The sequence below is a fragment of the Platichthys flesus genome, chromosome 18 (assembly GCF_949316205.1).
Source record: "Platichthys flesus chromosome 18, fPlaFle2.1, whole genome shotgun sequence".
Classification (NCBI taxonomy): domain Eukaryota; kingdom Metazoa; phylum Chordata; class Actinopteri; order Pleuronectiformes; family Pleuronectidae; genus Platichthys; species Platichthys flesus.
In genome coordinates, this window is record NC_084962.1 from 14,521,153 (window position 1) to 14,532,594 (window position 11,442).

An 11,442-nucleotide genomic window follows, 5' to 3' on the forward strand; every position below is an offset into this window, starting at 1 on the left:
ATGATGGTAAGAATGATTTGTAATATATAATAATATTAATAATCCTTACAATTTCAATAGGGCCTAAATGTCTGTCAGTGCCTGTCAGTCATAAATTAAATTAAAGAGATGAGTGTCATCACAACAAGATGGAGATACAAACAACTCCTCTCCTGCATTAAGAGTGAGTGAAAACCAAGGTGAAATGTTTAATCAAAGCGTCTTTGTATAATTCAATAATTTCTAGATTTGTGAAGGTAGCTTGCAATACAATTTTCGAATACAACTCAATACACTGTACTTTCTTTGGCAGTAAACCATCTAGAACAACTGATGTATGCACCAAGTGTTCACACTAGGTCTATAGACAGATAGATGGCGTATAGCACTGCGTGTCGGTCAAATTCCCACTTTAACTTAAACTGTACATTTTAATGTGGTGATTAATAGCAAGATTATTCACAGTAACAATGATTTAGCAATGAAATGACACCTCACTCATACACACACACAGTGTCAGTACCTGAACCTAAAGACACATGTGCTCTTAAAGGAACTCACTTCCAGATCCCGTGCTTCAATGGGAAAGCTGCGCAGTGCTTGAAGTCATACATAATAATGCCCTGAAGGGATCCAAAATTCAATCACAGAGTCCTATTGGCTGACTGAAAGCTGGAATTGTCTAGCAGCCTTGATTTATTGCCAGTAGAGCCATCACCATTGAAATAGCCTTTCAAATTCGATCATCCCACAAGATCAGAGAAACAGGGCATAGTGATTATATTTCACACAAAGTATGCAGGAATAAAAATGCAGGTTGTAGTATGTTCGTTATAAATCTAGTTTAATCCTTATTACACTGTGTTACTTGTTATTATTATTTATCTAACTTTATACAATTATTTTTTACAAGTATTTATGAGAGGTGCCTTGTTTCTTACTTAAGGCCCTGTCAACCAAAATGTAACGTGAACGTAGCTGTAAGCCCTCCATTCCTCACGGGGGCAGTGGTGTAACGTGATCATTTTCTCATGTGTCCTTCCTTTCCTTCTCCAAAAAACATGGCGGCTCCCATGGCTCTCAGGCGAGAGATTGTTTCTCTGGCAAGGATTCTCACAGGAATCTCACATTTGGTAAAGTAACAATTAACTTATTTGCCTTTCACAACAACTATGGCACAAATAACTAACCCGACGATTGTTTCGGGTGGGAATGGTCATTTAATCTCACAATATGGTCACTGATGTGATGGAAGTTCTGTGGTGGTCACACAGCTAATGTCATCTCTAAATGTCTACTGATGTAAATGTATTTGTTTCCAGGGACCAACAGCTTTGGTCGCCCGTTCGAGTCACAAGAAATATAATGTTATAAGGTCGGTATCTGTTTTTATTTATTCTCCTCTTGTGGCTTAAGTCTGTGTAGAGAAGTCACGGTTAGAAAAACAAACAACATTTTATGCAGTAATGATTTTTCCATATCTGTTAAATTAGACAGCAGTCATCATTAAAGCCCATTGGTGTATAAATGTGTGAATTTAATATCTATATTATTTTAATAATTGGTAACAAATTGCCTGAGTATCATTGCACTTTCGCTATTATTATTTATGTGATTATTTTTATAGGATTTTTTTTTTAACTCAATTGAATAAAGCAGTCCATAAACTCAGAAGGAGATTACAATTTGAATCTTTATAAGCAGTGTATGAGGCTTTATCTAATCTTTGCATAATTTAAAATATCCTATTATCTGTTCTGGAACGATAGGGAGGCAAACACATGGACACAAATCTTGCACTGTGTTTTCATTTACAGCTGCTGTCAGTATTTTGAAAATCAGGATTGTCTGTGAAGCCTAAAAAAAAGCCATTGTGGCATTGTGGAAACGATCGTTAATGTGGCAGAAATTATTCACTGCTCCTTCTCTGCAGGTCCCATCTTCCATTGACGCCCAGCACTTCCTTCCACACGGCAACAGTGTTCTCATCAGTACCTTTATCAGTAAATTACCAGCAGAACACTCTATTTACTTCATGCTGTTTTTTAACTGTTCAATATTAGAATAATTAAAAAGGGGGAAGTTCACTCACTTTCTCCCGCATGCAGATCACTGTCACAGAAGAGCCTGATGCGCTGTTTCAGAAGGTGTCAATTCTGGTCAAAGGACATGACACGGCCGTCCTGGACAGCTACAAGTTTTTTGCCACCATGGCAGCTGAAGAGCTCGGTATCACCGTCAGCAAAGTGTAAGTCTTAACAGAGTTAACATGCTCTACATTAGAAATTATGGCTGTTTAATGAGTGTTCATAATGTATAACCTGATTTATGCTGTCATTTTCATGAGGCTTTTCCTCTGCAACAGTTATGAACCTGCCAAGGAGATAGACAGATTCACACTCCTGAAGTCAGTACACATCTTCAAAAAACACAGGGTCCAGTATGAGATGAGGACACACTACCAGTGCATTGAGGTAAGGAGTTTAAACCCTGTTTGATTTAGTAACTTAAACATTGACAGTTAAAAAGTGCTTAGGCTCCATTAAAGCTCAATTAATGCAATCAGGCGTTATTTAACTGAAGGCATTAAGCTCTTCTTGAAACTTTAACCCAATGTACATCCTATTTTTACCTGTTTAGTCTTCTCATCACTGTGTGTTCATGTACCATCTTTGATATTGCTCATCTTACAAGATTATTGCACCTATTACAGCTGGACCACTTGCACAAGTTATATTGTACTTCCCAGTCTGATCCCACAAAAAATCTGTTTGAGTACAAATCTAATTGGGCAAAGTAAATAAAAACAAAACTGTGTGCACCTTTAGAATCGTACCCATTAAAGAGATTATTTGTGCCATTAAGCTACATATCAATATTTACATTGGTTAACGATAACTAGGTCATTAGTTTAATTTGTCCTTCTCTCGTTTTGTAGTTGTCTCATATTACTGGCTGCACAGCACAGGCATACCTCGAATACATCCAGAGGAACCTCCCTGAAGGAGTCGCCATGGAGGTGACAAAGGTGTGACGCTGCAGACTCGTGCTTTGCCTAATTCTGAATCAGACTTATTTAATTTATATTTAATTTGGCTTGTGGACCACAAATGTCTTAATTTATTATTTTCTCTCATCTTGGTTCTGTTAATGTTTTCAGACTGCCATGGAGAAAGTTCCAGATCACATCCTGGAACCCATGTGGAAGGACCACCCCATAGAGGACAAGCCCAGCCAGTGAATGAAGGGATGAACAACAGGAGCTTATTGGATGTTTTTTCTCAAACAGCAGTGAATATGCTGGGGAGTGATACAAAATGCAATGCTATTAAACACAAACTCCTGAATTGCTTAAATATATTTTAAGAGACATTATCAAACAAAGCCTGAAATGAAAAATGTCCTTCAGATATGTCCCGATGTGTTGTCACGTGTCTTTATGCACTCGTCGTTTTGTTGTCATCGTCTGATGGCTAAACAATGTCAAATCACTTGTATGTTTCTTTTCCCATTAAATAACCTTTTGCATTTATTGACAACTTTGAATTACATTTAAACTAATTAGTCACATATTCAATTAGTTCTACATTAATACCCAAAAAAAATTTGCCTGCCATCTTCTATGATATATAGATTACTCCATATACAGATTTACCATAAATCACAGGACACAGCACACCAGATGTTTATTTTTGCATTTATTGAATAGGTGGCCAACAAGAGTTTAAGGGAAAACAAATTCAACTGGATCATACGTTACTTTCTGTGTAACGGTGACAGCAACATGGAATACTCTTTCTGAACAGCTCATACTTAAAACTAAAAATATATATATGGTTCCATTTACATTTAGAGTTTAGCCCTAGCTCCTTCCCTTACATTTTATGCTGTCAATTAGAGAAAACACTAAGACATGAATCATAAAGGCAGTCATACTCTTAAAGGACTTCTCTTCCTGCACACGTCCCTGCATGCTTTATGATTTAGCATAAGGCGTACTTACCATTCTTGTTAAGAGATCTCATGGTATTTTCATATAAATCCTGCAAAAATCTTCCCAAAAATGTTACAATTTGTTTGTCTCTTTATAAATAACTACAAAGTACCTGAATGTCTGACAGGGCCAGGTGTAAATCTGTAGTTGTTCCACCTTCCATTCTGAAAGAGAGAATCTCCAGAAATGATAGGAAGGGATTTAGGCACAAGAGGAGGCTCACCTTTTCAATTGAAGAGACGGACCTTCCGCTGTCCAGCCGATGTTGAAGGAGGGCAAGTGATGTGAGGAAGGGACCTGGGGTTCCTGGGGGCCCGGGAGGTTAACTGTACTGTGTGCCCCCTTTCAGGAGACGACAACAAACGTTAGCCTGATATATATCAACAAGAGGGAGAAAGGAGAAGGGACTGCAGAGGCTTAAAAGGCAGAAAAATTGACAGAAAGTGTTGAAGAGAAAGAAAGACAGAAAAGGGTACAGTGCAACACCTGTCAGCTTGTCCTCTCTGGGCTACTGTAAAAAAAAAAGCCTATTCTAGGGTCGAGAAATCAATAATCTGATTTGACAACGTGAGCTGATTACAAACTGGTAAAAACACCACTAGGATTATTTTATACCCAATTTCTGCCAATATATGCCTTTGAACTAAGTCTTACACACTGGACCTTTAAAGTCAGTCTTTGGTCCAGTGTTAGGCAGAGTGATTATCCTTTGGAGATGATGTCCTCCTTTTAGACATGCTATCACTGTAACATGATGTTCAGTCATTTCAACGCCTTGTAAGTTGGAGCGGTTTTGAGTCCTCCAGTCAGATTTACATATGAAAATACGAGCTAACACTTCCTGGCGAAAATAAACTCCATGTTTTGTATCTCTGCAACTAAAGATCTAAGTATTGAATAATTTTTGCTGCTACATTACTGCCCTCAGCAAGTCTACAGACATGACTCAGTAGGATCCACTGAATGCTTGTAAACGATTATGTTCATTAAGGGCTCTTGGTCCTCCACACTCATCCAAACAGTTCTATAAAATGATGTGCATCTTTGCAGTGTCATGGTCTTTACATGGATCAAATGTTTACTTACAAATATGAAACAATTTTACTGTGCCATTGAGAGCAGCACTAGTTCAGATATGTTGTAAATTGTAATGACAAGTCTCAGACTTGTATGTGAACAAACCAAAAAAGGAGAGGTTGAGTATATTTGAACTTTTATTGTTTTTCATCTTCACGACTACGTCATATGCCTTGACGGTTCTCATAAAACACATTCACAGGTTCACCAAAGTTATGTTAATCAAAGTGAGTAAAGTAGTTGTGACACTTCAAAAGAACTCAACACAGTAAAGAGTTATTTCTTATCCTTAACTGAAGCAAATACCAATAGAATTTGCTTTCATTTATAAATGCCACTAGATTTATATGTATATATTTCAGTTTACTAATCATTTATAATGCCTTCTGCCTTTTTGTCATTACAAAATAGACTGATGGAGACAAAAATGAAAGTTCCAAACAGCAATACTCATAACTTAAAAATAGCTGCACATTAATGATGTAATATATAAAATTAAATTGAACACTTAATCACTTGGAAGTGTGGGAGTGTTAAACACTTTGTGCAGGACTGCTTGGTGAGGTTATAATACATCAGTAACAAAAGGAAAGGTTAGGGAGGTCCAAGGTGTTAACATTGTTGCCTAAGGGCCGTGATATGTATTCATAGATTATTTTTTTCCCTCCACCCTCAAATAAACACCCACCCATTTTCTTAGTCTTTATTAAGAATCAGTACATTTTCTTAAGGCTCACAGAGTGACTGTTACTAGAAATACAGAACATTTAATTCTATTCAATCATAATTTCCTTCCCTCTGAGAAGAGCAGCTTCAACCTTGTTTTTAACAGCTCGTTCTCAACAATTTTCAACTAATTCCTACAGTATAAACCAGATTTACAGGTAGCAGAAGGTGAGAATGCCTTTTCATTAAATGTGGAGGCATTTCATGAGTCCTGGTTTTGTCGTTAGCCATTTCACATTATTTATTTGCCAGTAGACAATATCAATAACCAGACATTTGGCCACAGAGTAGAGATACTTATAGACTTTATATAACACATAGTTCAGGGGTGTTTCGTTCACTTTAGGCCCCTTTAATAAGTGCTTCGCTTTTGTTTTTAGGACAAGTTGTGTTAAAAGCGCCGGCCACCAGGGGGCCCTGGCCACCTCTGGCCTCTGCCAGATGGGGGGTGAGGCGGAGGAGAGACTGGTCCATTGTGATAGCTGTGTAAAAGGATAAAATCACACATTGGATTCTTGGCTTAGGCCAATAGTGGTACACTCTGATAAGTGCAGCCATCGGAATTAATCCAGTCAGGGAGGTTGTCCCCTCTGAAATAACTGTGCACGTTTGAAAGTTACATACGGTGAAATGTCTGCTCCACTTTCATTGTTTCATGCACTATTTGAGAGTCTGGCTTCAAACAGCAGTGAGGATGTTTTACTATTTACAAATTAAATTAATATACTTAAACTCTACAACTATTTGGGCATCCTTTATTCTTTTTGGTAGACAAACTGGCAGAGGAATGAAATGAGTAAAAGTAAAAAAATGAAGGGACAGGAAGGGCTGTCCCTTTTTTATAGTATTTTGATCACACTAACATGGATTTAAAGAATTCACTGGTGTAAGTGCTTCGCAATTAAAAATCCTAAAGTGGCGCGTGCCCAAGTGTAGAGAATAGGGACTTGCAAAGCTTCAGAATTATACAAAAAAATAATCACAAAAATTAGAGCTCTTACCCTCTGGCGCCACGGGGGTGGAAGTGGCGTGGAGGTCCATGAGGTGGCATGCCACTACCTCTTGGGTGAGATGGTCGTCCTCTGAAACCAGGATGACCCAGAGGAGGGGGTGGAGGGGGTCCGTGCCTACATACAAACATAATAGCAACACAAGAAACCATGTTCATGCACATTTTGTCATTAAAACTAACCTAACACCTGATGCAGTGAGAAACTTAGCTTCTTCCTACAAGGCAAGTTGAATGAAACATCCACTCAATTGAGGCAAAAAGCATGAGAAGGCATGCCTAATACTCCGGCTACTGTACCGAGATAAAACAAGTCACCATTTTGAGAGCATTTTGGCTCTATTTAGCTGTCAAAGCAGTTGTATGTGTGTGTGTGTGTGTGTGTGTGTGTGTGTGTGTGTGTTTGTATGTGTGAGGTGGTTACCTGGGCAGGGGTGGGAAGAGGCCTCTGAGGTGCATTGGAGGCATTGGTGGAGGAGGAGGGCCCATACCCATTGGTCCACACCTACCACGATGACCTCTGAGGTCTGGGTAAGGACGCATCCGCCCCATTCCCCTGCAAAGGAAAGGCAGTAAATGTAATTTACCTTAACCAACAACGGCTAAGAATTTGAATGATAACTAAATAAAGCTCTCATCAGTGGTAGTTTTAAAATGCAGTTCCTTTTATTACCAGACTCTGTGTTTAAAATGAAAGAGACTGTACCTCATGGGTTCGAATCCATTCATGCCTCCATCCTTCATTCGACCCCTTCCATGCCCAGGTGGACCGAACCCCTTCATGATGCTTCGCCCACCACGCATGACACCACGACTCATCCGACCCCCTCGACCACGGCCTCTGAACCCACGACCCCTGAGGAAATAAAAAAAAAGAAATATATAAATATATGTAGCATGTCCAGGTTTAATTTGAGTGTCTCCCTTGACTGCACTCTGTATTTAGGTTAAAAACCATTGTGTATCGTTACATAAGATGCTTGCAGACATGCCCTGTACTCCAGAGATCCTCCAGAGTTTCTCTACACCTCCTGTAGTGGCAGAATTAATATGTAACATCCTGCCTCTGCCTATTGCACCTGAATCCCCTCACCTGAATCCTCTGGAGGATTTGTTGCTGCTGTGAACATGACTTAGCTTAGAATCTCCAGCTGCATTGTTCATGTGTGAAAGGAGTGCGAGTTACCCTGGAGGTCATTCCTCAGCAAAGCTACGTAGTATTATAGTTCACAGGACAACAGAACAGACCTGAATTTTTCGGTTACAGGTTTCTCAGGTTCATCCTTGGAAATCTTTGGAGTTTCTTTCATCTTCCCCTCTGTGTCTGCATCCATCTGTAATGATTCAGGTTAATAATAATAAACAGAACACAATGCCAATCTATTTAACATTCTTGAATTTCTAACACACTAAACATAATAGATAAAACATTAAAACATGTGACTGTCCCGTGAAAAAGACTTGTGCATGTAAACGTACGCTATGCAAAATGTCTTAAACAAGCTCAAAAGAAAAAAAAAAAAGGTTAAATTCATGCCGAGGTTAATTCTGAACTCCCTGCAGCAGGAAGCTAATCAAGCAGGATGTGAACAAATGGCAGCCTCCTTCCCCAAAGTGTTTTCTCGTGAAGGCATAAAATAAAACCAGTAGAAGACTTGTTTTGTGTTTATTCAGGTCTGGTGTTATTTTGATATATAAAATTCACTAAACAGGACAAATGATCAGAGCAAAGCTCGTCTAAAACCAATTTCATGAACAAAACACATTTGGAATGTGGAATTGCAGGAGACGAGCAGTATGAATCTGCAGCCGCTGTCAAGATGAACCAGAATTATAAAAGGAATGTTTAGCATCTTGTGTAATCTTTGCTAAAGATTTTGTAATAAAAGTAACGTTTAAACCAACAAACAAGATATTATATGTTGATTCCAACTTACACATTTTTTTTAACACAAATTGCTTAATTTAATTTCAGTAGCTGCAATATATTGCATTACATAAAAGTGTCAGTGAAAGCAGACACTCGCTTTCCTACAAGAACTTTTTGATGATGTATGGGATCATTTTTACAATATTCACTGAACAACAAATTTAGGCTTGTGGATTAATTATGTGATGTGTTGCTTTAAATGTCACTCAACAGATCTGGGAAACATAAAGTTCCACAGCCGAATGTGCCGTACTGTCAATCAGGTGACAGGTTTGCAAGTGAAGCACGGAGAACTGCAAGTCCAACCGGACTGCAGGCAAATTATTCATAATCCTAAAGCCCTGAGCACTAAAATGCAGAATCAGCCACAGCTCCAGTGGAGAGGGGAGATTGTTGTGATAAGTGAGAAAGGTGCGGAATGACGTTTGGCCGTTAAGCATGAAACTGCCACTTAACATACTTGGAGAGACGAGCCTCATCGTGTGTGTGAGTTTCATCAACACCTTCATACACACTGTCTTAAGTTGAACCGACCAATATGTTTTTTTGAGGGCTGATGCTGATACAGAAAACAGGGGATAAAAAAATAACAATGATGCATGACTATGCCAATGGGAATATATTTTCAAGTCTTCCAATGATGGTACCAAAAGGCTTCATTTGATCTGAACTTATCCATGAACTTCAATATAACTAAAAAGCAAGCATATGTACATGTGATCTTGGTGATTCGTATTATGATATAATAAAAAGGCATTCAGAATATTTCTAACACTCTAATGACGTATTGATAATCACACAATCGACTACTCACTGACGTTTGTCCTTAACCTGCTGTGCTTTGTCTCATATGTTGTGTTGTTACTTTGTGTTATTTATTGCACCTGTCTGATTACTATTCTGTATATAGACTTATAAACAAGTTGTTTTATTTTAATATCAGGCTGCCATTTTATAAACTGTCCAGGGACAACGGATAGGAATTAGCCATGTTGAGCTGACTCTGCCTCATTTACAGTCATTTTGCTCACATTGCATTTCGAATGGGTGCGCACAGCTGGCTGAAAGATATTTCAGCCATTGCTAAAGAGGCCCAGGCTAATTCCTGTAATCAACACAGACAGTTGCTCCATCACTAACAGTGTTCCATACGGTGTCTAATACTTGCAAAGACCTTTTCATTATTACTTATAGGAAACAATTAGCTCGAGAACATGTGTGTGGTGTGCATGAAAGGGGCGTTTCTGTGCTTCTTTAAAACGCGTAAAGGCAGAATTGACTTACTTCAGTTGGTGTTGCACGCGAGGTAGATTCGACTTTTAGGCCAATTTAATCGCTAAGAAACATAAAAATGCATAAGAAAAATTAAAAAAAGATGTAGAAAAATGAACAGCTGGTGTCGCCCCCTCAGCTTTGAAATGGCGGCGTCGGGAGCAGACTAATCCCAGGTTGAGATTTCTTCATGACAAACCACATTATGTGCAAAGTGGGAGGAATGCCGGTGCTTGATTGGTCGTTTATCGATGTCACTCAAGACTGTGTTTGCTATGCTGGCCTTCTGATTGGAGGAACGGGTTTGACGCGTGTTCCAGTCTGAAGACGGTGCATGAACACAAAACACACATTTATTGTCGATGTTTCTGCAGAAAACACGTGGATTCGCTTGAAAACATGAGGAATTCAAAACAAGTATTGTGTTTTATGCGTGGGAACGAATATTTATTATTTAACAACAGCACACATGATTTCATATCGCTCACACAAACAGCAACACCTCAATAACCACACAGCTATCACATATCTAAGGATTGTTTGAATAAATATGATGTTTCTCTACATTATAACACAAACATGAGGATATTTCATTTCTCTGTGTTTCATATTCATTAACATATACATCTCAACTTTGTTTCCAAACACAGAATTCATAATTTCAACAAAGGACAGTTTCATGTCCAAACATACTCGCCAAGTGCCCGTTTAACAATATTTACATCATGGGAAGGGCAACAAAAAAAAAAACGGTAAAACCACATTGACTGACATTCGAGTTTTCATAAAGATGTGGCACTGTCCATCAGATATATAAAACCAGCTCCATCAATCCATCCAAATGTCCAGGGGAGGATAAGTCTAGTGCGTAAAAGTGGTCCATGACGCGTCCGTTACGCGCGGCCCAGGATGTCTGAGAGCTTGTTGATGTACTCGATGGTGTATTTCAGGGTCTGTATCTTGGTGAGGGGCTGGCCTCTCTTGCTGTAGTCGGGCGGCAGGTAGTCGCGGAGATGGTGCAGAGCCTCCGCGAGACTCCTCATGCGCATCTTCTCCCTCTCGCTGGCCTTCATGCGTCTCTTGGTGGACATCTTGGGTTTGCTCTGCCGCTGAGCCGCCAGAGCCGAACTGCCTCCCCCGAAGCCAAACGAGAAATCCTCGTCGTCCCGGTGATGCCCGCTGGAGTAGCCCATCTCCGGCGAGGAACACATGGAGTCCATCGAGGACACCGGCGAGTCGGACTGGAGCGAGTCCCCTTCTCCAAAAGCGCCCTCACAGCTCTTCCACTCGGACAGCATCTTCGCTGCAACCGCGTCCATGTCCATGTTAGAAATATCCAAAGCGTCTCTCTGACATGCAGGCGTATGTGAACTGGATTTTGGCAAAGGGTTCTTATACGTACGCAGATCTCCGGAGGTTTATGGGTTCACAGCTCAGACGCAAAGGGGGAAAAGA

The 11,442-nt window shown here is 39.6% G+C and overlaps 3 protein-coding genes across 4 annotated transcripts; 1 reads left to right on the forward strand and 2 right to left on the reverse strand.

The window, feature by feature from the left end:
- The first annotated feature begins 972 nt into the window (after positions 1-972).
- On the forward strand, positions 973-3,511 carry mrps10 (mitochondrial ribosomal protein S10). The gene is made up of 7 exons (XM_062411898.1): positions 973-1,112; positions 1,302-1,354; positions 1,913-1,982; positions 2,088-2,227; positions 2,345-2,453; positions 2,918-3,007; positions 3,140-3,511. The coding sequence occupies exons 1-7, from the start codon at positions 1,011-1,013 to the stop codon at positions 3,218-3,220; spliced, it is 645 nt and encodes a 214-aa protein (XP_062267882.1). The 5' UTR covers positions 973-1,010; the 3' UTR covers positions 3,221-3,511.
- Positions 3,512-3,668: 157 nt separating this feature from the next.
- On the reverse strand, positions 3,669-10,142 carry si:ch211-51e12.7 (uncharacterized protein LOC336335 homolog). 2 transcript variants are annotated; one of them, XM_062411899.1, is made up of 6 exons: positions 10,000-10,142; positions 8,034-8,119; positions 7,492-7,641; positions 7,210-7,341; positions 6,778-6,903; positions 3,669-4,315 (listed from the first exon to the last, which is right to left on the reverse strand). In XM_062411899.1, exons 2-6 carry the CDS (start codon positions 8,117-8,119, stop codon positions 4,201-4,203), a joined length of 609 nt encoding a protein of 202 aa, XP_062267883.1. In that variant the 5' UTR covers positions 10,000-10,142; the 3' UTR covers positions 3,669-4,200. The 2 variants fall into 2 exon arrangements, with proteins under 2 accessions (XP_062267883.1, XP_062267884.1); XM_062411900.1 differs by having other exon boundaries at positions 3,669-6,258.
- Positions 10,143-10,426: 284 nt separating this feature from the next.
- msgn1 (mesogenin 1) lies at positions 10,427-11,395 on the reverse strand. The gene has a single exon (XM_062411763.1). It carries the CDS (start codon positions 11,310-11,312, stop codon positions 10,881-10,883), a length of 432 nt encoding a protein of 143 aa, XP_062267747.1. The 5' UTR covers positions 11,313-11,395; the 3' UTR covers positions 10,427-10,880.
- Between the last annotated feature and the right edge of the window lie 47 nt (positions 11,396-11,442).